Raw genomic sequence first — 27,539 nt, forward strand, 5'->3', positions numbered from 1 at the left:
ATTATATCCACTCTTAACTAGGGCATGCCAGTGTTTCATCTCAGCCTAAACCAAATGCAGTTCAGCTGGTTTAATGCACATATTTGCATATTAGAATTAAACATTTTAATAGCAATGAATATCCCAAACACTTAAATGATTAGATTATTTTTCCACTGGCACGTTACTTTTAAAGGTCTCCATTAAAATGAAATTGGTAAGTTGTCCCAACTCCAGACTCAGGGGAAAATGCAGGATCTTTGCAGCACAATGCACGTCTGTCTTGCCGCTCAAATTTTCAAGACTTGGGTAAAAAAGCTTTTTTAAGCAGTCTTTCAAGGGAAAAATATACACAATAAGATGCACAATGCCAAGATCTCTTTTTTGCTTTGCAAATGCTCTGGAGGCAGATTCGCACTTCACTGCGCCAAGTCATTTCTTAAAATGACTGGACCGGGGTTTGAAAAACGTGCAGACTGCGTCCTAAGAATTGTTTAGGTTTTATGACTCCGAGCCATCTGTGAGCTAAAGGGACAGAAACCAGCTGAAAACTGTGAAGCTGAGAGTTCAGTTTTCACAATATGCTCTGAATCACCCTTAATCTGCCTATTTAGTGGACACTGGCTATTCTACAACAGCCCCACTGAAAATGCCACGGGTGTGAAAAACAGCAGATGGTTACTGGGGGCGGATAGCTATACAAATTTTAGAGAAGCATGGAAAATTCATTGCTGGCTATGAAAGTCACTTGACAAGGGCAGCTGTAAACAGCTAGGTGAAAAGAGGAGGTAGGGACATGTGGTAGCTGCTCTGTATGGACTGCTGCTATTTCCTTCTTAAAAACCACCAGAGAAGTGCTGAAAGAATCACATGTGAACTGATGATAAGGTACAACACTTCCAAGTATTAAGACCGTGGCAGTTTTCCATTGTGCTACAGTTTCCAGCTTTAGCAGCACCTTGGATCAAATAATGGAATCACATAAGGACACTGGGGGACACTTAAAAAGCAAACCCACTTGCTTTTTAGATGTTGTACATGTATGATTATTAAATCCCAGCCAAGTGATTATCTTAATCTGTAACTGATGTACCAACACGCTGAAGATACATGGAGTATAAACACAACATTAAGCCAGGCTTGTCCATGGCAGGAAAGGAAACTCAGTATGGCCCATCTTTCACTGCACTTACAAAAGCCCATTCTCTCAGACTGCAAGCACAAATTGTGACATGCAATTAAGACAACCAAGACCAAAGGAGGATTTTTCTTCCTGTTTATCCCAACAACTTACAGGATCTTTAAACAGGACAGAGATATCTATTTCAAATCAACTAAATGGGCACGAATAACCACCTAAGATATCTCATGATGACTTCTGCTTATGCTTAAAAAATGTAGTTACTGGAGAAATGGCAGAACAAGGAAAACTGAGGTTTGGTAAAGAGAGAGCAGCAGACACAACTCAGGGCAGGAAAACAGCTAGAATGAAGACATGAAAATCATATCATAATTTCCATATTCAGTACTGTTGGAAGATTCTTCCTCCCAGGGATTCCATCCTTCTGTATTTGGGACTGGCTTCCCTGATTATGTTTTACAAGGGAGCCTTCTCCCTCCTCTTTTAGCTTTCCATTAGCAAGCTGAAAAACTTTTCATCTCCAGTTTCGTAAGTACCCTGTGGCTGAGCTCTCTCATATGTGGTGTGTCTGTCAAAAATCAGTGAGCATCAGTGTAACAGCAAATAAAAGGGACACTGATATCTCTAAGAAACAATCTCTGCCACCAGAGGTTGAGGTTGGAGTCACCATTTCCCCTTCTCCTTCACACATACTTCAGGCAGATGGCATTCATTATCATACAAACACACCTGGCCATGTCAATGGAGAACATAAACAACTATAGTTGGAGAGAAGAAACCACAAATGCTTTTCAATTTTATTCTTACTGGGAGGGTAGTGGCATCCTGACATGTCACATCATCCAATTAAAACTGACAGGGACTTTATCAAGGCTCCTAGCTCACCTAGCATTTATGGTACTAAGTCTTGCAGTAATCTTGGTTTGGCTGTAGTACTTTGTCCAGCCTGCAGACACGGCATTCCCAATTCCAGATATTTTTGCTGGGTCAAGACCAAAGCAATGAGCACTAACAGAAAAGGAAAGTAATCAGATGTGAAACACAGAGAGCACATGATGAGCAATGTGTCAGGCTGCTACTGCACAACCTATGTGCAGACCAGTCAGAAATGGGTATTACAAATGGAGCTGGAAAATGGTAATAGTTAAAAGCATGATCAAGTGCTTTTGATGGATGTCCCAGGAAAGAGAAAGTCTGTAACAACTTCAAAAAAAACCAAAACACAACCCCCAAAACAATAACACCCCAAATAAAATGCACCTAGTGATCTTTAAATCAACTTTTCAAGTGGATAAATATATTTGAAATAGTTATACAGTTCACAGTGGCACAAAGTTCTCTGATTGCTTGAGTGCTTGAAAATATCTCATCAGTAAAAAAATACCAGAGCTGGGGGAGGAAAACCCTCTCTCTGAATTCTGTACATGGGCAAATGCACAGGTTTTGGCAGGCGTCAGGTCATTGGATCCACGGGAAAGCAGCAGCATCGCAGGACTTCAGATCACAAGTCGGGGGATGGAGGATAAGAAGAATAGTAAGGCCCATTTTCCTGCAATGAGAACAGAATCAGCAGTTAAAAGTGCTCTCCAATACATCTGGGTGCAATGGATAATGACACAGAGGCAGAAATTAACCAGTACTCCTGGCTTCATCTTCCACAAGTACAGTGATTGCCACAATTCACCCAGGAGAGGATTGTGCTTGTCATCAGGCAAAAAAACAGGCCTTGTTTTTGCCTCTGTTTTAAGCAAAAAGTGCAGGTTAAAGTCTTGCCATTAAGCCAAAGCTGTGATGCAAGGAAGACAGAAATGCCAGCATAGCCAGACACTCAAGACAAAGTTGCTTATGCAGACACACAGCACTGGCTATTACTTCATACTTATCAAACATCCTATTGGAATGATTTGGCCAGAGCAAGGCATACTCAATCCACCATTTGGTTAGCGACCGGGGATGGAGAAGGGGAGAGGAACAGGGACCAACACAAAGGCAAGGTGCCCTTCTACAGTTCCATTTTTTCCCCACTACTTTTTTTTATTCCCCCCCTCCCCCGGCCTCCTGACCCCGCTTCCTGTGTGTTTGTTGATACATGGGACAGGGAAGATAAAACACAGTATTTCTTTTTGCAGTCAGTGTAAGGTATATAGCAGGTGTACAACATGAATTTTAACTTGTCCACGGGCTCTTAGTGTGTTTTGTTACAGTTCCTGGCTGAAAAGTGTAGTCTGCCTTTCATGCACAGGCTGCATTGGGAAAGGAGGATGTTTCTTAGCCAAGCCCTCTGCTTGGACTGACGCAGAAAAAAAACCCAAGCAAACATTTTTCAGACAACTGTTACTCACAGAAGAACAACTAGACTCTCGAGGAACCCTCCCTTTCTTCTCCCCATTCTTAAGATGTGGAAGTCAGCTCCTTTAAAGCTCTTATAGAGCAGAATGGGAGAAGCACAAAAACTACACCTACGAGCAAAGACTGACGCCACATTCAATCACTTACCCTGGCATCATACTCAAGGACGAAAGGGGGGAGATCAATCTGTTCTGGGGGTATGGCTGTGAACAACTGCTGAAGGCTTTCCACATAGTGGATTTTGTCCTTTAGCCCTGAGACTGTAAAGGTTGTGAAAAACCATGTTGAGACCTGAAAATAAACCCCAACAAGCTATTAAGATGGTGCCATTTCAAAACCTTCAAGTTCAACATTATACTCCATCATTAAACAGGTTTGAGTCAAACTTGAAACTCTAATATCATGGCAATAATCCAACAATGTCAGGAACAACACACCACTGACTGCTGGCAGGCACTGTCTTGAGAGGTTCTGAGCTTGTGTTTTCCAACTCGATTCTCACTCCTCCCCAGCTTCCAGTTTAAGTTCCCTTTCTTCTGTACAGAAGAGTGACAGCTACTCTGCTATTTGTATTCCAAAAACCATCAGTATAGTGGCATGTTTTCACTTCCTGTTTAGCCAGCTCAGAGTATGACCTATTTGACTATACCTGACAGAAGCATTTTTAATCCTTTGCCTTCAAGTTTTCACAGAAAAGGCAGCTCAAGGGAGAGAAAGACTTTCAGCTGTTCAAAGGTCCTATTGAAATCTCCTCTCTGCTTTGGGCTAGCTGAGTGTATCTTTCTATTTTGCCAGATTTCTTATCAAAGCCTTATCAATGTATTCTACAAGATTTTACTTTAAGTATTCATACTTCTACCTCTTTTAGATGTAAATGGGACAATTAATTTTTGTTTTGCAAAGGCCAGTAAATACCATGCATATGTCTACAATTTATTAAATATTCCTGTTTAGGTTGACTGCACAAGCCTTTACTTTTCAACTCACCTTGTCCAAAATTAAGCACTATATTACTTTTTGTTTATTTCTTATCTAGCCTTTTCCTGGCAGACTGAATGGAAAGAAACAAAAAAAAAAAAATGTTCTACAGGTCAACAAATGCTCATATTAGGGACCACTCACATGGTCCTGGGCAACCAGCCCTTGCTGACCCTGCTTGAGCAAAGGGGCTGGACCAGATGACCTTCAGAGATCCCTTCCAACCTTGACCATTCTTTGATTCTATTTGATAGTTGCATTTTGACCATAGTAAGTTAACAAAAAAGAAGAAACACCAGAAGAAAAGCCTTGAGGAAAGCGGGACTTTCAAAGAAATGAAAACTTTAGGTCAATAAAATCAATCTGCCTGGATTCAACATTTAAAGAAAAAGTAGATGCCTAAGAACTGTCCTCGATTAACTATGCTGTCTCCTCAAAACAGCACATTGCCATGAGAGGGGAACAATGGAAAAGACAAAAGGAGGTAAAGAACAGGACAGAACATTTAAGATTGGCTTATTAGTTTAAAGGCAGAATTAGAGATTTACGTTAGCAGAAAGCTGGGAGACTATTACTGGCATTCGTTATTTACCATATTTTGCTAACAAGACCTCTTATGAGTGACACTGGACAACAGTTTAATGAGTGAAAATTACCCTCTCAATCCTGTACCAAAGTAGCATGCATTCCAAAGTGTATTATGAATTATAATCATTAAACATAATTGCTATGATGTTTAATGTATATAAGCCTAATAGGGAATATTTTTGCAGCCATCATGAAAAGTGATTTTTTAAATTTTTCTGCCCCCTCTCAGTGTATGAGCCATTGCAGTTTGTCGCATCTTACCCAGTAATGCAGAAAAAAAAAAGGTAGTGGGACAGAAATGTTTCTAGAATTTTTCTGTTATCTCCATTCTCAATAATCACAGGTTATAGAAACAGCAAGACAAGAGCACCCATTTCCTTATCAGTAAGAGGACCCAAAACATTAAATGAAACCAAATCCCTATTAATGCACTGAAAGCAGATTAAGTTACGCCACAGCAGTCCAAAAAAGGTTGAAAGTCTAGTCATCTGTTGAAGTTTTCATTTTTTTCTTGTCCTGCAGTACTGAATCTGAATAAAGGGCTATCAGAGTCACGCTGCCAAGTCAGAAAACCACAGGGTTAAAGTCTCAGATGTCTTTCCCTCAAAAAAACAGCACAACACAGATAAAGTGTCACCAGTCTCTAATTGGGTCATACCCCAAAGAGACACTTATTAAAATCTGGGAAATTTTATTGCAGTTTGAAGGATATTGTGTAGAAAAAGCCACAAGTGATCTGCAAAAACCTTTAAATTGGCATATGATCTTCAAAAACTGCTTTTATGACTGCTACAGAAAAACAAGACAAAAACTGTTAAGATTATGATGATTATGAACATCTAATTTGAGTACTCAGATATATTTCAGTTTTGAAACATTCTTGATTTACAACTAAGTTACTAAATTTATCAGAACACAATTTCTCTGGGTGCATTGTTTCAGATCCAGCCACTGACAATTCACTCAGAACACACCAAGCTCTATGATGCTTTGTTTGGAGAACTCTCAGGAGAGGAAAGCAAAGAGGATATACACAAAATTTCCCCCAAAGCCCTTTATTTATATACCAGCATCAGAAATACACTTACATGAAAGTGTACAAAGGAATTTGTGATAGCACTTCAAGGGGATCTTAATCTAAGTCCTGGTGGCAAAGAGTTCACACTGCAAGAGTTGCTGCCAGCCTAAATAATTGCTATATGCCTATGACGCAATTTCATAAGCTACATTTCAGCAGCATAACAGGAGAACCAAGTTCTTCACAGGTAACAAGAATGCTCACACCGAAGCATCAATAAAAGCACGGTCAGTGTACAAAACCAGATTGTGCAATGGCACACCCTGCTTCAGTTACTCTGTGTTCTAGGATAACTGCTGAACCCTCCTCCCTGCATTCTGAAAATAAAGTAGTGTAGATAGGCAATTATCCTCAGAATACACATAATTTAAAAGTTCCACATCTAGAAACCAAAGAACCATCACTGGCACTATGAAGCACCTTCAGAACTATGCTTGTTTTCTAGGGATGCACTGTGTATCCAAAAGGCACACCAAAAAGCCTCTTGATCCCTTTTAGCCCAGAAATAAGCAAGATGAGTATCACATGGCAAATGTTCACTGTGCCAGGATTCAATACTGCGGTAAAATGGACCATTTATAACAGAGATTTAAGAATTAGGTATATGTATAAGGGTGATGGGTTTGGGAAGCTGCATGAATGCAGAAGCCTTCCTTCCACATTTGGGACATGGGGTATTTTCCACTATTTCTATAGAAGAAAGTCCGTGCTCCAAGTAGGAAGATCAACGTGCCAAAGGGTTTTTTTAAAGAAATTGCCTACAGCTGTGCAGCTACAATAGGATACAAACCAATTTGATTTCCACCCAGTTAGAGGACTCCATGTCTCTCACCCTCTTTGCTCCCTTTCAACTATCTGCTTATTCCATAGATCTGTCAAGTTCCACTGCAGTTCCCAAAGGGACAGAGAACATGGCAATGGACAGGTGAACATGAATTCTCATCCTCCAACTGCAAAAAAACACCCCACTTCTCAAGCAAATAGAAATGCATGGGAAGAGAGGAGGGGAATAAAGTGCTGCTGTGAACCTAAAAAGCACTAGTGCTTCTTAGCTTGAGCTTTTCCACTCAGCTTAGTGGCCTTAGTCATGTTCTACATCAGCTCCTACGTTTTCAGGAGCATCAGAGCTGGAAGATCTAAATTTTAGCACTCAGATCTCAGATCTGTACCCTGAAGGAATAATTAATATCCAGGCAGAAACTGGGAGGCACACTGTTGGGAAGCCTCACCCTCATGCACATAAAAACAAGGAAGCTCTAAGTCTAATGGTGTCCCAGCTGTGCACATGCAAAGAAAGGACTCTCTGGAAATTTAGCAAAGAAATTCCTGCTGAACGTGTGCAAACAGATGTTTTTCCAGGCATATAATTTTCTCAAATTTGATCAATGTCAGCAAAAAGCAGAATAAACACAGAGGTTAATCTGATGTGAATGTCGAGGATCACAGTTCTGTTTCAATAGGACAAACAAAAATTTTAGGAAGGGCTGCTGCTGCCACTTAGTTCATCTGGAGTGCTCGTACTGCTGCAGCACGAGTAGCATCCAAGTACAGAAGGGAGCGAGCTCCATCTTCTGTTGCCACACATGGATTGTACCCAAGGATATCATCTTACTGCTTGATGAGTTCAGTTTTTCTTCTCCTAAAAGCTTACCAGGATTTTTCTGCACACCACGGCACAAAGGCATTCTTCCAATCTTTCTTTGCTACTACACTCTATAATCCTGATTAATCTAATTGCTGCTTGACACAATGCCCTCTGCCCTCACTGGACCAGCTCTCATGTGATCTGCAGCACGCACACAATACCTTTTGTGGGGAGAGGAAAAAGGTGAAACATCCAGGAAATGAACTTCACAAAAAATAATTCCAGGAGACTTTGGTCGTGGTTTGTCACCCTGCCAACCAGGCAGCAGGAAAAAGGACAAAACCCTTCTATTTTAAAGAAACAAGACACAAAGCTTCCACCTCTCTCTGTTAAGAGCACACACAGAACAAGACACTGACAACTGCACTGCAGTGGGGTTCAGCTTATCACTGAGGTTGGAAGACTACAGGTAGATCGAAGATGGGAATGAATTTCAAGTTCTGACTCTGGATCCAGAAGATACTGCCTAATTTTGGAAGTCTTTTGTATGCCTCCATGTTCTTCACACTACAGTCTTACATACTACTCCACCAACACCCAAAATATACTTTTCTTTTATACTATTTATCTCACCTTTGAGCGAAATGTTGGATGGACAAAATACAGTGCCTTTAAGTTCCTCTTGTACCTGGTTTAGAAAAAGAAAAAATTCTTTAGAAGTTACTTCTAATTAACCTGACCTACACAATTCAGCTGTCAAAACATAGATCATTTTGCTTAAGTGCCTGTGATGTAATTTTACAAAGTTGGATCTAATACAAGGGCAGATATTAGAAAAGTAAATGTAAAGAAAAAAAAAAGCAGACTTATTATTTTTCAGGTAAAGACATAATAGCCTGCAGTCTTTTCTGTTGGCAGTGAAAATTACGGACAAATTATTACTGCCAATGTTACCCACACCTCTCCCCTCACAACTACCAACATCCTTTCAACAATGCCAGGCTCCAAAAACTCCATTTCCAGATATATACAAACAACACACAGAGTATGTCCTTCTAACAGCTCCAGAAAGGAGATTGCAGAGGACAAAACTTCCAGGTTTAATAGATGGTTCTGAGAAGGAAATAAAACATATCTTCCTTCCTCTTGCCTTTGTTATTTATTTAGGTCTTTGTTCCAGCTCTCACAAATAAATGGGAAAGCAGATACAAGGAATGACAAACATTTGCACAGCACAGAGGATGACCATTGACACTCACTTGACATCAACAACATCATAGAGTTTCTTCAAGAAATTAGAGTCTAGTTGATTGTAATCATTTGTGAGTGTATGAAAGTACACCAGGACGTATTCCTTCACTGCAATGTGATCCATGACATGGATAAAATACAGAAGAGCCTGAGACAGAAAGAAATTAGATTTATATTTGCAAATAACTCTTTAACAGTAGCATTACATCTTAATATGCTTCCTCTAATTCATTCACAAATCAGGAATCATGAGGCTGGGTGGCATGTTTGAGCAAAAAAAGCCAGGTGAACATTCCAAGTCTTCAACTTGACTATAATAATTTAGGCGGTTTTTTGTTGGGGTTTTTTTTTTTTGGTTGTTTTTTTTTTCTGGTTGGTTGGTTGTTTTTTTGGTCTAGCTGAAGTCACAGGTGGAGAAAAATTCTTGCTGTTTCCATGACAAACTAATTTGATTTGTTACATATCACCCATGTCTTGGCAGCTATAGATGCAAGTCAAGTCTCTTTCTTCTTGAGAATACAGAAGAGTCCACATTAGGTCAATTTTTCTACAAAAAGTCCAGTTCCTCCTTGAAAAAAGCCACCCCAACACACACAGTTTTATAAGGGAGTATATTTTTATCTGCCTACAAAAACAGTTCCTAGTCTTCCAGAGATAATGTTTCTAGTATTGACACTAAATTACCCTTTCTAATCAGACTATCACACCCTGAAACATTCGTATTCAACCCATGCAACTCTAGTTTTACAAAGACTTACCTTTTCCATGTCTATCAATGTTACGGGGATATTCCTTCCAACCACCACCATCACTGTGCGGCCATAGTTATCCACACCTACAAAAGAAAGGAAAATATGCCTCTAAACTTCTCTCAGTCAAGCCAGGTTTTGGAATTGGTCCCTTTCAAACACGGTAGATCCAGCCACAGCTCAGAATTTTTACAATGTATGCGGTTCCCATCTTAATAACAGAGGAAATATGCTTAGAGTTACTACTCTCACTATACCAATAGCTATTCTGAACCAAAAGAGAAGGGTGCATCACATTCTAAACTTAAGTCTTAAGGGCAGCATTTTTACATTTCCCATGTAGTTCACATTTACCTAAATCTCAAGCAATAACATGGTTTTTATTTAAAAAAAATGCTTCACTTCTACCACCAAAGCAAACTTCTTCCTAGAAATCTAGCTCTGAAATCTAATGCGCAGACTGCTGGAGCACACCTTATGGACGATGTGCAGCCCATGGAGCCTTGTTTAAGGCAAACATAAGAATTTAAAGTTGCAGCTACTGAGTAGAAGGTATCACACAGCCTTGATATTTGCACAGAGATCAAGGAAAGTATCTGGACTTTCAGGTGGCCAAAGATAGCAGCCAAAGTGCTGAACAGACATTCTCTGCAGAAACACAGTGATGCTTCTGAGAGCCTGACTACTTGCCTATTTCTTCCTGCCATGGTGCAAAGCAGCAATAAGCCACTGGGACTATGGCAAATTTTGATGTCTGAGTATGCTGCTACCTAAAGAGTAAAAGTCAATTGAAGATGAGAAGATGACAGGTTCCCCATCTCCACTTCTCAGGCTGCAAGAACCTATTATCTTCCACAGAAGTCTCCATTGGGTTGTTGGTTCTGTCCTTTATCTCCCCCACCTACTGAACTCAAGGCTGCAAGATCTGCTGCCCATGGTACTTGGCCATTAGCACTAGGAGTCAGAGACGAGAGCAACACGTACCTAACCTGAGGGAAACAAAGCAAGTCAGTTGGTTCAGGAAAGCTGCATTAACTGTTGCTTTGGTAACTGCTTATTCTCTGCACTGATCATCTGAAAGCAACATTCATTTATTTGTAACAAAAAGGTGGAGATAGTTCTTCTTTTGGCCTGAATTACCTCATACAGAGCACCTTTATCTAACACTATTTATTTACATCTAAAACTACAGATAATTCAGGATATGCATGTACCCTCAGACTTTTAAAGCAGAGCAGTTTTGGAATTTACTATGTGGTCTTTCAAGCCAATCAAGAGAAAATTCCTGCTTTACTGCAGAGGTGCTGCCTAGTTCTTGGCCAGGCTTCTAGCTTAATAACATGATGTATTATATACTCAAGTCCAAAGAAAATATTAGATCTTTATTTTATATTTTTACTTTAAGACAATGCATATCAGTCATCAGTATGCTGAACTTACCTGTCTGGTACAAGGCTTTAAGAGAAGCAATATCAGAGAGGTCTTCAGCTCTTGCCTGACACAACCAGCGATTATAACTAGAAAGTTAAAAACATCTGGTCAGATCTGATTCCCCCGTTTGGATTAGCATTAGAAGCCCAAAGAGGTATATGGGAAGGGAAAGACAAAACAAGCTCTTCCTGACTAAGCCTTCTCTCTAATGTTGTGGTTTTCTGTCCTATGGAGTAACTATCAAGTGAATCAAAAAAAGAGATTCAGTGCCTTAGTTACATATTTCGTGATTTTCACTGGGGCAATGAACACACGCCAACTGGTAACTATAGTGGTATTGCATTTGGGCTAAAAACATCTGCTTTTTTTTCTCATTTATAATAAATACTTCAGTGACAATGTTTAAAAAAAATAGAGGAAAAAAGAGACCTCCTTCACGAAGTCCAGAAGTCAAACACAGATATGCAGCAACCAGTGTCACATATGGCTTTTTTTATTTCTCCTGTGAATGGTGAACAACTCAGTGCCTCATCTGACAAAACAAGCCAAGCATCATGCCTCAAGAGGGCTCCAGCATGGAACAGGCTTCTGAGAAAGTGATCATGCACATTAGGGTTAACAGAGAGTGGAAAAAAAAGAAAACCAAACCATCTCAGCTTTCATTTGTTTATCGTTCTGTTTTGAAAGATGAAGGAAAAACGTTTTGCTGTCTGCCCAGAGCCTCAGGAGCAAGTGAGCAGTTTTGAAAGCAGACAATCCCACTACAAAAAGTGGTGACAGAACAGTGACATCTTGTGGCAAAGAAATAAGCCGGCTGGTCAGATGCACTGGGCGTGCTAGTGGGTTCCATCACTGGCTTCCCTTTTTGCTCCTACTGCCCCCTCCCTTCAGGCCAAAGAGGCTAACACAGCCATCCATGGTGACATCAGTTTTTAGCTGTATTTCCTTGCCAGAATATTAGGTTTTACAGGTAACAAAATCATCATCAGGGCCAGTCCTCTAAACAGCTAGCTAACCTGAAACATTCACACAGACAAGGAAATTCTCACTTCCTCTGATGCTGTTTTTGCAGCGCTGCCTCTGACAACTGTCCTTGAAGGATGAGGCGTCTCTGTTTGTCAACATCTCCCTCCATGCGGGCAAAAGCATGGGAACCAATGAAAGACAAATCTGCCTCCAGACCCTCTTCATCTGAAGCATCTGCAATAGAAGCAAAGGTGTGTAAAATGTTCAAGCTGTGTACAAGACAGGAATGCTGATGTTTAACTGCTATATATCTCAGCAAGTTGACCCAGTCTCTTACTACAAACTAACACAAAAAAACACCATGTACCATGATGTGGCTCTGAGATCTCACCAGTAGCACTGACAGATTATAGCATGTGATCGATAACTATGGACTCCCTTAAAATACAGGTTTGCTTGGAAACTAACTGGGCAAGTCCTAGTCATCAGCTTGTAACAAAGGGATAATAGTTCACCCCCTCAGAGGATAAGGTCTGGAGAAAGAGACTTGGGCTTTACAGTTGTCCTGCTTGTCATGGGGGGGAAATAAATATGCAGAAGTATAGATGCTGCAGCTTTACCCAGTTTAGAAGCTGTACTGTAGAACAGGCTCACTTCATTTTATATCATTGGCGCTGCTTGAACAGATGCTGTAGACCTGGCGGTAAACTGGGTTGAGATATTTTTATAGTATTCACACTAATTGGCCACAGCTGCAAATACCACTCTAACTAGCAGTCTGGATTCGGGGGTGGGAGGGTGGTGTGCGGAGAAGATTGGATCAGTAGGCTTAGGTACATCAGGTATCAAACTGACCAGGAAAATTAAGTTGTCTGTATCCTCTATGCATATGTAGCCTTATCCCAACTGGCCATGCAAATGCAGAACACTTGTGAAATCCATTCAAAATTATCTGCTTTCGATAGTTTAAGGCTTCATCTGAAGAAGTGTAAAACTTTCATAGCACTGCTCAAAAAATATGGCAGAACATGCCAGCTATACCCATTTATATAGGAAATTGTTTTGCAATACGTATCTCGCCTCCTCAACCCTGATATGTAAGCAACCTCTTTACAAACAGACTTCTTCCACTGAGCATTAACAGCCATTTTGCAAACACTGGTCTCTGTGTTGATCTAGTTCCTCTGTCTTTTAAATAGTTTCTGCTAGTTTTCATTGAGCATCTACTAGTTTAACACATGTGCTGTATCAACAGAATTTTATAACTGGAGACATTTACTAATATATAAGCAACATTTGGCTAATATGTAAGCTGGACCATTAACAATGATGGTCTTTTTCAGTTACAGGGCTGCACAAGATTCTGCAAAAAAACTGCAAAGTTCCTAACCACCTTGGAAGAAACTTTGCAAAGGGTATGAACTATCCCACCTCTCCCTGTAAAGAATGAAAGAGAATAACAGCTCTACCACATCCTCTAACCACACCACTCCACACAATAAGGCAGAAAGCAGAAGTTACTGCTGTGGAACACATGAAGCTAATGAGGCAGCTTGATAACTCTCTTCATCAGAGCCTGCCTTGGGTGAGGTGAGAAGACATCTCTGCTTCTCATGTGCCTTTTCTGTTTTCCCGTTGACTTTCACACAGAGATATTTATTCCAAGGTTCAGTTAAACTCACCATCTGGAACACCCGGCTTTTCAGTAATCCTGATCTGCCGCTCTGGTACTACAGGCTCCCCTTCTGCATTGCCAATATCTGCAGGGAGGTAAGGCAAGGATTGTATCTCTTCTTCCAACGATCTCGGAAAATACAGAGGCATCAACTTCTGGTAAGTGGCCTACAAATAAGAAAAATGCGTGAAGATCTATCACGCATCCTTGCTCTTCAGTTAAGTAACGCCTGCCTTTATAGCAGGGACCTTCTCAGAGGTTTGGAGGCAAAGTATCACTTCCCTCAATAGCTTATTTTGGGCTGCTACCTGGCAACAAAGGCAGATAACCTTGACCAAGCTTAACTTTTTTTGTCATACTGGCAAATGACCTTGAGAGGATCCTGCTTTAACCTGCATGAGCTCAGGCAGATTGCAGATACTTTAGCTTTGTAATGAAGTTACAATATACATAGATGACAGAGTTCAGTGAAGGCTGCTTACATTAAAATGCACCACTGCACAGATCATCTTTAGTGATCTGACTCGGAAAAAAGAGAAAGCAACAACCAACGGAAATCCTCCCCAGCTGGAGGAAAAAAGTGAAAAATCTCTACTGCACATTGTAATACTTCATGTGTTCTCTCCAACTGATTAACTATTTTAGAACCATCAACAAATTGTTATTTTTCTTATCTGGATGCCACAGAACCTGATCACAGTGTGGGTGTTCCACACAGGAACTGCCATTAGCAAGTCCAATACACAAGCAAAGTCAATATTCAAAATGCTACCATCTGTCTGAACAAAGATCATTAAATGTCAGGCCAGCAAGCAATGTTTAAGATGTTCACAGGTGACCTGTGGGCATGCAAGACTGGCCTTTTTAAAAAACAAGGGAAGCAGCATTGTGTAAGGAGGAAATCTCATATGAGGAATTTGCCTTCTGGCTGGCAGAAGCATCCAGCACAACTCCATGCTACAAGGTCTGTATCAGCTCCTGTTTGTGGCTCAGGAACATGGAAGTCAGAAGTGGAAAGATTCTGAACATGCCCATAGTGACTGCTAAGAGCATAAACAGTTCTGGGAAAGATGCTATGCTGGTCGGAGACAGACACTGTGGAACAAAAAGTCTGTGCAAACCAGGATGATCTGAAGGGGAAACCTAAATCCAATTCCACAATGTGGGAGTTAACACTGCTCCAGAGAGGACCATGCATGTCCATGAATTTTGGTGGAATGAACATCAGGGAGATACCTCTTCAAGCTCAGAGACTGCAAACACCACCTTCTCCAGAGTCTCTCCATGAATCTCCAGGAACCTTCTAACTGTGCCTGCAAGGAAGAAGATTAAATGTAGTTAGCAAAACAGGAGGAGAAATTTACACGTGACTACAAGTGAGGAAATCAATGAAACAGAAAGAGAAATCTCTCTGTCCTCATACAAAATTGCTCCACAGGTTGTACACAACTGTGATTAAGTGGTAGTTTAATGCACCAAATGGGTTGTACATATTGGAAGTTCCATCTCCCTTCTCTCCTGCTTCTTACTCTAGAGATGCATAAAAAATGGGAAAAAGCCTCTGATTTTAGCTTAATACCAGTTTGTGGAATATGATCCTAAGGACCTGCAAAAAATCAAGCCAAATCCTTCTATCACAGCTCTGTGCCAACCGCCGAAACCAGATGCTGCTAGAACAAGTCACAGTGCCCTCAGTTATCAGGGAAGCAAGATGATAAGCAAGCCATAGCAGAGGCTGGTACAAGGCAGAGTCAGCTGCACAAAACCTCAGGGGTCAGCTATGCCAAAGCAGCATATAAAAATTATATTTGGAAAATGATGAGATAATTTCTCTATTACATTTTTTTCACTCCCCCAAAGCTTCGGCATAATCCAGGAACACATACAAGTTCCTAGCTGAGAAGAAAAAATGTTTTGCAACCAAGCTTCCAGTCAGACATGTCCTGGTACAGACGCAATAATCATGACACAGCAGGATTTCCTAGTGTTTGAGTTGCAATAATCATGACACATCAGGATTTTCAAGTGCTTTCCTGTCAGACTGTAAAGAAAGAGTGTCCAAACAAAAAGATTGGTCTAGCAGTATTCAGTTCAGAGGACAAAAAAACCCAAGAGCTACTAATATTTTCAAATACTTCTGTACAGAAATTTGTGTAGTTGGGTTGACCAGCAACACTGCTTTACAGGACAAATACAGGTTTGCAGTTCCACAGCAGTTTCCTGAACCTACGTAAGCAGACGTTTTCAGTTGTTTCATTGAACAGGCAGATAGCAGAGAAAACAACAGAAAAATCTCTTCGTCTGTTGCCAGCACCTCTGCTAAGCGGAGGGTAAGAAAGATTTCTCCAGTCAGCTTGCACAGCAAGACGAAAACCCACTCTTTCCACTTGCAACAACTTTCCTATTGTGCAGGAGTACCATGCAGGAAGATCCAGGGACTGGGTGCTGGTGGTGGAAAGCAGACAGGAGCAGGCAAATAGAAGCGAAAAGTCAAAAGAGAAAAGGGAAAAGTAAGAACCAGGCAGGTATAGAACATTCTCTGAGAACTTTTCTCTTGTTTAAATATTTTCAGCCTAGGAACTTTTCTGATTTGTTTTTAGTAACCCTCATCTTTTCCTTTAATAGTTTCCTCTTGAACTCAAACGAGTTTGCAGACTTTTAGCATCTACAATGTTTTTTGGTAAGAAGTTCCAGATAATGAATTGTGCATGCATAAAAACCATTTCACCTTGTTTGTTCTGAAGCTGGTTCACAGCAGCATTGTTTGAAGGTTCTTTCTTTGGAAGACAGTGAATAGCTGATTCCTAATCACCATTTTCATGCCACTCATGAGTTTACAGACATTTATCACACTTCCTTCAAGTTCAGTGTATTCCAGTCTGAAGAATATTTTAGCTTACTTAGCTATTTCTTGTCTTTCCCTATTCTTGTTGACTTCCTCAGCTTGCAGGGAAGTTGGACTAGATGACCTTTAAAGGCCCCTTCCAACCCAAACTATTCTGTGATTCTATTATTATATTCTTTTAGAATGCGCAGCTTTAAGGTGTTGATGACAAGGCATAGCATTCTTCATTTTGTTGTGTCTTACTTAGTTTGCTGTTTTGAATTCCAGTGAGCTGTTTTCATGGAACTGTAATATTATAATATCAAGATTTTTCTCCCTAGGATTAGCCCATCATTTTGCATGCGAAGGCAGAAGCACATAGGGGTGGGTCATTGGGGGAAGAATATCACTTCGTATTTTGATATGCTGATGACACTAAAATGGCAGATTAAATTCACTCGGTTGTTTGAGGTCCATTTACAACTATTCACAGCAAGGCCTCATCTTTGCTAGTCTGAATAATTTTCTACTACCAGCAACATCTTTTCCAGGTTATTAGTGAATATATTGAAAACTGCAAGTTCCAGCACAGTTTCCCATGGATCTTACTGATTACCTTTCAAAAAGCATCATTTGTTTTTATCCTCCATTTCCTGATCAATCATGAAAGGTCTTGCCTTTTTACAGCCTCTGATAAACTATAGCCCCCTAAAAAAAAAAGTTTCCCCATATCAAAAGCAGTCTGTCAGAGGTAAGGGATATGGCAGAATACGGCCATCCAGTTTACATCACTTTCCAAGAAACTTACGCAGTGCTATGTGGGTTGCATCTTCCAAGGGGTAGCATCTTTTCAGAGAGTTAATGACACAAAATCCTATGGAGCACATTGCCTGTTCCCTGAAATCCAGAAAGAGAAAGACAAATGAATAGACTGTCAGATGAGAAGAAATGTCTGTCAGTACAGTAGATAACACCAGTTCTCTTTTTCCTGCCTCTATGCAGGAGCAACCCTCTTCCAAGTTTTTGCAGAAGGATTCTTTCCTGGCAAGAGGCATACATACCACCACTAAGCAAATAAGAATGATTCCATACCATTTCCTCTCACGGTTGTTCTCAGATTTCTCCTTCTACCTGAGCTACATTGTTCCTGCAACTTCTCATATCCTGAATGAAGTTCTTCCCTCAACTTCCCTGCAATCCTTTCCAAAATACTTTCTTTCATGTATAAGACTGTCAGTGAGGAGAAGGAGGGGAAAAGAAGGTGCTCTTTATTGCAAACATTCTCCACCTGACCTACCACTTATCATAGAATAGTTTGGGTTGGAAGGGACCTTCAAAGCTCATCTAGTCCAACCCCCTGCAATGAGCAGGAACATCTTCAACTAGATCAGGTTGCTCAGAGCCCCATCCAGCCTGGCCTGGAATGTCTCCAGGGATGGGGCATCTACCACCTCTCTGGGCAACCTGTGCCAGGGTTTCACCACCTTCATTGTCAAAAATGTCTTCCTTTTATGTAGTCTAAATCTTCCCTCTTTTAGTTTAAAAACATTACCCCTCATCCTATTGTTACAGGTCCTGCTAAAAATTTGGTCTCCATCTTTCTTATAAGCCTCCTGAAAGGCTATGATAAGATTTCCCCGAAGCCTTCTCTTCTCCAGCCTAAACAGCCCCAACTATCTCAGCCAGCCTTCATAAGAGAGGTGTTCCAGCTCTTTGATCATCTTCCTGGCCCTCCTCTGGACCTGCTACAACAGATCCATCTCCTGTTGGAGACCCCAGAGCTGGACACAGGACTCCAGGTGGGGGTCTCACCAGAGCAGAGAGGCAGAATCACCTCCCTCAACCTGCTAGACACTTATTAGAGGTTGGACACAGGCAAAGGTGGCTTACTCAGTCCTAGCTACAATGAGACAATCATTGGCACGGAGCGATACATACTTTAGGATCAGTAAGATGCTTCAGGCAGAGCGCCACATTTTTGGAAGAATAAAGCAAAAGTGTTGCCAACAGTCGTCAGATGTGAGCAAGCACAGAGTTGGTAGACAATTTGACAAACATCAAAAATTACTCTAGAGAACAGCCTGACTGAAAGGCACTTGAAATTCAGTAAGCAGAATTATTAGAAGTTTTAAATTGTTTTCCAAATGTTTCAATCCAGATCTCACTTTGCTTGTTAACTTCCAAGGCAGAACAGAACTGGCACATACTAGAAGCCTTAGTTGTAATCTTGATTATGAAACGGTCACTATTGCACTGTAATGCACAGTCCAGACTTGGAAGAATTTTTAAGTATATTTTGACATTGCCCTTGTTCAGGTATTTTTTGTGACTGCTACCATTACAATAGCCATCACATGAGAAGAACAGAACACAGGAAAGAACAGTGAAAAATAGAAAGCATAAAGATAAAAAAACCTGTTAGCTAAGGGGAAGTAGAAAATACCACAGATGTCACAAGAAAGTACAAACCCATCTGCAGCAACTGTGGATTGAGAAATAACCTTCCACCCTGACTCAGAATTTTAGATAGCTGTTGTACAAAAGCAGAGGAGCCAAATGTATGAAGCAACAGAGCAGCCAGATCTGCCTGCGGGGTGGTCCATGTGGCTGCAGATGCACAAAGTTGCTGCTTGAGCAACGTCATTTGAAGTATTTCACAGCATGGAGCCCAATTCAATTGTCAATGCTGCTTCTCCTCACAGTAACTGAATGCAGCACAGCTCTAGCTACACTTTTCCAGGTCCTGAACCAGCTCAGATCTCTCTGCACATTTTATCTGCACCACAACACAGATAACAACAGGCAAGAAGTATACCATGAAATCACTAACGTTCTTGTACTTAACCAAATCCAGTATGTGTGAGAAGATATTCAGTCATTTGACCTCTCTGCAGACTCAACTATTTAAGAACAGAGGTGCCATGGATGGCAAACCCTCACATAAGCTGTTGTGTGCTTACTTTGCAAGCTGCAGAACATTGCGGTAACAGCTGTATAGAGAACTCTCTGCAGCTGTGCGATACCGGCTCTTGTATTTGGGTCCCACTGTGTGAATGATGAAACGTGCAGCCAAATTAAATCCTTTGGTGAGTTTAGCCTCGCCTGTCCTGCACCCTGAAAAAAATTAACATAAGAATAAATGCCAACATCATGATAAGTAAGTTAGAAGTGTTCAATCCCTCGACTTCCTCTAGGGTCAGACAATTCCACTTCATATATAGACATCAGTGGTTTAGACATAGAATGCTATCCTTAATATTTTATGTCATAACAGCTGCTTAGTATCACCTAGTCAGATTGTGGAGGTGAGAGCTGTGCTCATTCCACTCTATTTAAAAACTACACATATAAGGACAAACCAGAAGTTGCTAGAAATGCTGTTTTTATTGTCATGCTTACTAGGCTACATACAGAGCAAAAGGGAGAAATGATTTAACAGCATGCAGAGAATCGATGCACAGATTTGCACAGATTTGCTACACAACCAGCAACAAAAAGTCCTTCTGAATTCAACAACTTACCTTGGGGACATGGCTTTTTTGATAAAGGACTACAAGTCTCCTTAATTAAACCCGCCAGCTGTTGGCAAAGCTGTTAAAAATGAATAGGTCAAGCACTTGTTCCATCTCTGCTCCCAGAACAAGGTAGTTTGCTCTGTTTTGCAAGTTTCCCCATGCCCACGAGGCAAGAGTATGATTCTCATGGAGATCACACTTACTTGACAGAATAGGTGCCTTGTCTGAAGGCAGGGAAGTTCAAACAACACATTTAATTGTTCCATTCACAGCACTCTCCAGTTATATACTCCAGGATCATTTACAGCATGCTAGCATACATCTCTTTACCTCTTTTTGGTTTTGACTACTCTTTGGCTATCCCCTGCAAGTTAATCATACTTAATTTCTCTAACTTTTTGCAAGGGAAATCAATTTGTCAGAAGGCTTGATGACATTCATAGACTCCTCTATTCCCTTCAGTTTGTCAGTACATTTCTGATAATGAAACAGCTACTGTGTTTGAAGTCTTTTTTTTTTTTTCCCAGAATCTGGAAAGGCATCTGGAAGAAAAGTCTGCTAACTCTTCTCTTCTTCATCCAAATCTAGTCCACTCCAGTTCTGGACAGCTGAAGAAGCACTTCTAATCTTTCGCTTTTACCGCCCTCAAAGACAAGCATTTCTTCTGCTTGTACACCTGAACTTCAGCTTTCTGATCAGTTTGAAAACTAATAATTTCACTGGATTAACTTTCAACCTGATTGTACAGGTTGCTAGTTCCCACCAAAAGGAATGAGACGTGAACAAGAGGCTGCGACCACTGTTCCGGCAGCAGCACTGCAGTAGCTTGGCTTAAGTCAATCAGGAAGCTGCCCACTGAACAGAAGCAGTCACCCCTCCCACTCCACTCTGTTCTTGTGGTGCTCAGGCAGACTGTTTATCAGCGCACATGAAAGCATATTTTATGGCAAGAGACATTCTACATTGAGAATCATTCTTCCTCAAAACTTTAATCGTATCTTTTTAATGGCAGCAACCTGTTGCCTTTAAGCCAACATCTCACAAACTTTTTGATCCTATAAATCATCATTAGCTTCCATGGACCTCCACCTTGTTTCTTCCGGGTAAATCAGAAGGAATATAACAGCATACTAAAACTAAGCACACACTTCTGAATTACTGTATAACACCCTCTAAGACACTTCAGCTCAAGACAGAAACTAAATAAGGACAATATCCAAAGAGTAGAAGGTAAAACTGAAACACTTAATATATCAGATATCAAGTTACTATTCTTTCTCCATGGTCCATCCAAGTCACACAACTTCAAAGGAACAAGTAAAGGCTTGTAGGAAAAACTAGGAAGTAAGTTTGACTGAGATATAGCTGTAAATTCATTAGGGACACTCATAAATTCAACCAGATGTGGCATCAATAATCTCTAACTACACTTAGTACTTCCCAATGCCTTCTGCCTGGAGATCTCTACAAAACTTCTAAAACTAAACCAAACAGCAAGTATTATTCTTATTTGAGGATACAGGGTGAGGTGAGCTAGTAGAGTGAGATGCACAAAATCAGGGTCTGTGGCAAAGCTGGGAACAAAGTCAAGATCTTTTATTTTTTAACCGATGAGATTTCAAACATCAGAACAGCTTCCCTCATGTTTAAAACTGAAAGTCTGAATCCTCCATATTCTGTGTGCAGCACAGAAAAAGTCTCACTGGAGATTAAGACTGCTATGTGTGGCTGTTACAGAAGGTCTTTATTAGACTGCAACAAGTATGTGTTGATAAGACACTTCATTTGGAAGCCTGGATCCCGGGCTGTAGTATTTCTGTGTTAATCAAAACTATGCACTGTTCCCAAGAACACACAAGTTAACTGAACCTTAGTGAAAGTACAAACCTTTGAAAGGTCAGCACATCACATGCTTTAAGATCATGTTTTTTCTTCGAGTCTATGAAGTATAAATCTATATCGAGCAGTAGAACTAAAACAGGAGAGAACTAACTGAAAATCACCACTGCACCCATTTTACAGCTTTAGAGCAAAGACCGTACATTTTCACTTTTTCCCCCAAGACCATTATCCTACAAAAAAGTTCAAGGTTAGATGGGAAAGAACACAAAAAGGAGGCAGGTGAAAATAGCATCATAAACTTAATTTCTTAACTAAGCTCCCTTTCATTTCTGCTACCGTGACAAACACATTAAGGGTGCACAAAACCCAAAGCTGTAACCCAGCCTCTTTCCTTGCCAGTGCAACATGCCAGTAGAATATCACAGAACTGATTTCTGAAAACCTCTTGTCACAAGATCAAAAGGAAAATGTCACGTATGGTGTTCATGAGCCTGCAGAATGCATTACTGAGAGAAGACATCAGCATCATCACAGGGTACAGGATGCAAAACTACATAAAACTCAGCATGGTAAAATGGAATTTATGAAGCTAAGCCCAGATTTCACAAAAAACTCCATACAGAACTGACAGTTCTCAAATTTTAAGGACTCCTTGAAAGGTCATCCCTTTCTTCACACTTCGCATTGTACACAAGAAACCCAAGTTTATTTTCGAAGAGTTCTGGTATACTTAGCAGGGTCCTCATTATTCTGTAACATCTGCTGTATTTTAACAGTTGCTTTCACTCAAAGGGCACACGCTGACTTTTCTTCTCCTATGAAACAGTTACTCTTTCTCTTGTTTTACTTTGAAGTTACTCACAGAAAGCAAGCTGAATCAGGAAAATATGATTTTGTAAAAACAGAAAATGTCTATTCAATTGTAATTTAAGCTACTGAGTGTATATATTAGAAATACTATGGCGCTTCTGTTTGTTACTACACAATAAGATAGATCTGTTACCCAAGAGAGGGAACAGTACTACTCAGGGATGAGTTGAGTCTCAAAATTCAGCTCAGTATGATAGTTACTAGAAATGTGAATTCTTAACTGCAAATTATATCCAAGGTCATGCAGAAGTCTGATAACTACAAACTCTTTGTTCCTTACACACAAAATGAGAAAACTCTTCTTTCCATAGGCACTGGGCATTCAACAGGCATGCGAACAATGCTGAGCATGTGTTAATGTCATTATCAGCCATAAACTCTGCTAAGGTAAAAGAAACCTCATCCATTTCCAGACTAGCCTTCCATTAGGAATGGTCCTGTAACATTCTAATAAAGCAACGTTGTGTGCAGAAGTGGCAAATGAACCAAACAACTGAAGAAGACACTAAGACTTGGAGACATGCAGTGTTTTATCACTCCATCTATCACTGCCATAGTTACCTGAAAGACTGTCTATGTCTATTAATAGCCTGAAAGAGGATACACAAAGTGTATATTGGAACCCCATTAATTACTGCAATGGTGAACTTCAGTGCCCTTCTTCCACAGTATGTACACACTGAACAAGATAAGAGTAAACTCTGAAGATGTACAAGACTGGTCCCTCGAGTAAAAGCTCTGAAAAGCTAACTACTCTAAGTGGCTTCAGATAACAATAGGAATTATCGTATCACAAAACAAGGGCTCAGCAACACGAATATCTGCCACAGATTTTCAGTTATATGTAACTTGAATAGTATTTTCCTCATTTATTTTGCATTAACATCAGATGGGGGCAGTGGGGAGTGGAAAAGCTACACCTTGAGTTGAGCCTATGCCCAAATCCTAGTGGTTTGTACTACATAAGGACAGCAGTTTTCAACAAGATAAAAAATGTTTCCCGTCACTTACCTTTGAGCTTCTGGAGTTCATCCCTCAGGTCAGGCCCAGCATGCATGAATATACTTTCAGACACAGGATTCTTATCAGTGAGAGACTCATTACTGGTATTTACTATGGCTGTGCAGTTCAATAATGCTACATCTCCTTTCCTAAGGAAATAAGGAAAGAGCTTATTGCAGGCTAAATGTAAAATTAAACAGGATATTCTCAAATAAGGGCTGACAAGCAAAGAAATGCCAAGTTAAAGGGAAAGCATTAATAGTAGTCCAGTGCTCACATAGTGTAGCATACCCTGACATGCTCACCATGCAGAATCATCCTTTGCAATCTGTCCTTATCAGTTAGAGGCAAACACCACACAATTTCCTTAAAAACTGCCAGCCTCAACAGTAACTTGGTGATGCATGCAGAAAAGACAGTGTTGTAGTTTTACGTATAGCAGTTTAAGTAGCAGAACATGTGACACAGTGCGCTTAACTAAATGGAGTGTAATGTATTAAAAAAATTGATTGTCCTTTGGAGATAAGAGGACAGTCCTTGTGGTATTTTACTTTTAGAACTTTAACAATTTTTTCAATGTACTTTCTCTGGTCTGCATACACACTATCCAGGGCATCTTACTGCTGCTGCTGCTGCTGCTGCTGCTCTTCCTCAGACCACTGAGGATCTAGAGTGACTCTGCAGCTAGACAAGTTTTCATTGCTTTTGTTCTGAAATTGCAAACCAGTAATTCAACCACATTCATTCTGCTGTTCGAGGATCAAACATGCAGAAGATAAACAAAGCAGAGATGCACAAGAGACAATGGAGTAGCAGAACTCTGACCTGCTTTTGTCACAGCAGCAGCCATTAGAGATTTTGGGATCCAAGAGCATAGGAAGGGAAATAAAGATACCCACATACTGGGAGAGATCCAAATAACAGTTGAAATTGCACCCATTTATTACACCTAAGTTTAAGTCACAAGAGATTTTTAACATTTTACTTCTCTCTTTCTTTACTTAATCAGGTTCAGCAAATCCATTAACAGTCCCATTTCCTGCATGTATGAACAAAAAGGAGGTTCAGGCTGATCCCTGAATCTGTGTTCCTGAGAAAACTTTCTTCGTACTGATTAATAAAGAGTTTCTTATCTAGAGAGCAGGTTTGAGTGTCTGACTTACAGGAGAGAAAAACTGACCAAGTAAGTTCACCTCACAGCACATTGCACTTCATCAATAGATTTTGGTAGAAAACCATCAAGACAGAACACAGAATGAAAGGAGAAAAGGGGAAAAAAAATTAGACCAAAGCAAGCCACAAGAACCACATGAAAGAAAAATACTGATCTAAAACAGAAAAGTGAAAGCAAGACAAAGGCAGTAAAGAAAGAACAAAGCTAGTAGACAGGAAGTATATTTTTTTAAAAATTAAAGAATTGTATCAAAATGCCTGATTAGGTTTTGATCTTAAGCATACATGACAGTAGGAAGCACAACAGCAGTCTGCTGCATCAAGGAAAGAGTACGAGCATGCAATTTATAACCCACAGTGGAGCAAATCTCAGACCTGCAGATTTACAATGAACAAAACATTATTTTCTTCCCAGATGTGTATATTCGATTCAAGAAAAGAAGGTCTGAAAGGTTTATTCTATAGCAGTGATTGACACAGAAGGCAGTCAGATCCCACAGTAAATGGAGAGGTGATGACAAACACACCAGAGTCATATGGAACTTACCATAAGATTATTTTCGCATTGATGTCTTTCCTGTATGGAAAAGGTGATCTAATGTCAACTTGAGCTTTTTGAACAGGATTTTGGCGAGAGTCCAGCTGCTTAGCCTCATAGGCATCAGTCCAGCCTGGAAGACTGTCAACATCCACAAACTGGGAAGGAGCACCCAAGGGATCCATGGAATGGAAACAATGACTCCTCTCCTCTGTTAACTTGTCACACTCCAATTCTCACTGGAGTTTTCCAGGTGCTTTAAAGGAAAAAAATCAAATCAGGTCACCAGCTGCTCACTAAGAGTAGTTGTCACAGAGCCAAACCTTTCACAAGGCTGCAACACAATTACAGCAAGCAGAAAACAGAAAAAATAAATTCACAACTCAAACACACTCTGTTTTGCTATCTGTATGCAAAAAAGGAATGTAAATACGTGCAGTAAGACAAACCTTTTCCAATAGTGCAAGACGAAAATACCTTCTCTATTAAGTTGGTCCAACTGGCTTGTGATCTTGCATTTTGAAAATGCTGAACACAAATTCCCAAGTATGAAAAAGAGTTTGGTTGTCTTGAAAACTATTATTTATCAAAACAAAAAAGCAAATTTGTAGCTGGGTAAGTATAATTTATTCCTTCAGAGATTTCGGTCTAGTGCTGGCTCATACTTGAAAACAAAACCACAAAACAAAACAAACAACAACAAGAAGAAAACACCCTCCCCTCCAAATCACAACAGCAAAAACCCCAAGCAGAAAAACACCCCTTACAAACAAACCAATGAAAACATGCTCCCTCCCCCCACACTCTGCAACCCTCGCAGTTCAGCAAATTTTGAAGCACTGCAAATACGACTTACGTTGCTTAATTCTTACAGCCGTGCATGCAGGCACAAAACTCCTTCATTCAAAAAGGTTTTGCAAGAAAGATCAAAGATGTAAATTTGAACACTGCCCATTGAACTTGCAGACTAAACTCTGCCATTGTACTTTCTTTTTTTTTTAAGGCTGAGATAATACTGATTGCTAGAGACAGACTTGAACTCGCCAAAACGTATGTTTCAATTGCCAGCAGGTAACACTTCACCTACTGCATTTTCACTTTAACTGCAAAACCACATTAGTGAATTAAGCCAGCACAAATGCACTCACATGGGTAGCTTCAGTTAGTCACATACATGCCTACTATTTAGCTTTTCTCACAGGTTAACAATTTATAAGTTTTGAAAAGATAATATCTGCAAATGATAATTTGAAAAGATGAATGAAAAAATATATTCATTAACTAGCAGAAAAAAACCACCAACAACAAATAAACTTGAACTAAGGGGTAATAAAGACCAACACTAGGTCAAAGATGGCCGTAAGAGCAACTAAATAAGAATTTTGCCACAAAGGGCTGGAAGAAAGGCCATGAATGACAAAGTAAGAGCAGTTAGACCGGCGTCAGCCAAAACCTCATCTGCAGCAGTGTGTTCCCTGTGGTGAACAGCCAAAAACAGGGGTCCAAGCAGGAGGTCAAGTGGCAGGAGAACAGGGGTGCACACAAGCTCCTCTGGACACCCCGCCCGACCTGCGGCAGCAGCGGCCCCTCGGGGATGCGGGTCTCGGAACGGAGCGCTGTCAGCAGGACTGCAGGCGTCCAGACCTCCCCGAGGGGGTGTCCTGCCCCTGCCCAGAAGGAGGCCGCTGTCTCTGCCTCTCACAACCCACCACCCGCACCCGTGCTGCCGGCAGCCCGCACCGCCGCGGACTCGCCCCCCGCCCCACCAGGCACCTCCCAGCGCGGAACTGCCGCCACCCAGAGCAACTCACGGGCAGGCCGCGCCGCCGCCAGCCCCGCCCGGCCCAAGGGTCTCAGCCGGCGCCGCTTTAGCGACATCACCCAGAAAAGCGGAGAGGCCGCCGGGCACTTCCGTTTCCGGGAGTAGCCGCGCCCCCATCCCGCCCTCCCGCTGCCCGGCCCCGGGCCTCCCAGCCGCCGGCTTCATTACCTCACTTCCGGCAAG

General features: G+C 40.9%; 1 protein-coding gene across 3 annotated transcripts; it reads right to left on the reverse strand.

The window, feature by feature from the left end:
• Nucleotides 1-1,905: 1,905 nt before the first annotated feature.
• Nucleotides 1,906-27,492, reverse strand: GDAP2 (ganglioside induced differentiation associated protein 2). 3 transcript variants are annotated; one of them, XM_005506253.3, is made up of 14 exons: nucleotides 27,346-27,491; nucleotides 25,544-25,790; nucleotides 23,833-23,972; nucleotides 19,555-19,708; nucleotides 17,403-17,491; nucleotides 15,007-15,083; nucleotides 13,778-13,937; nucleotides 12,179-12,329; nucleotides 11,139-11,215; nucleotides 9,708-9,784; nucleotides 8,958-9,097; nucleotides 8,332-8,386; nucleotides 3,617-3,760; nucleotides 1,906-2,669 (listed from the first exon to the last, which is right to left on the reverse strand). In XM_005506253.3, exons 2-14 carry the CDS (start codon nucleotides 25,717-25,719, stop codon nucleotides 2,622-2,624), a joined length of 1,488 nt encoding a protein of 495 aa, XP_005506310.1. In that variant the 5' UTR covers nucleotides 25,720-25,790; nucleotides 27,346-27,491; the 3' UTR covers nucleotides 1,906-2,621. The 3 variants fall into 3 exon arrangements, with proteins under 3 accessions (XP_005506310.1, XP_064933946.1, XP_064933953.1); XM_065077874.1 differs by lacking the exon at nucleotides 27,346-27,491 and adding an exon at nucleotides 25,984-26,207; XM_065077881.1 differs by lacking the exon at nucleotides 3,617-3,760 and having other exon boundaries at nucleotides 27,346-27,492.
• Nucleotides 27,493-27,539: the final 47 nt, after the last annotated feature.

This window comes from Columba livia, chromosome 1 (genome assembly GCF_036013475.1).
Source record: "Columba livia isolate bColLiv1 breed racing homer chromosome 1, bColLiv1.pat.W.v2, whole genome shotgun sequence".
Taxonomy (NCBI): Eukaryota; Metazoa; Chordata; class Aves; order Columbiformes; family Columbidae; genus Columba; species Columba livia.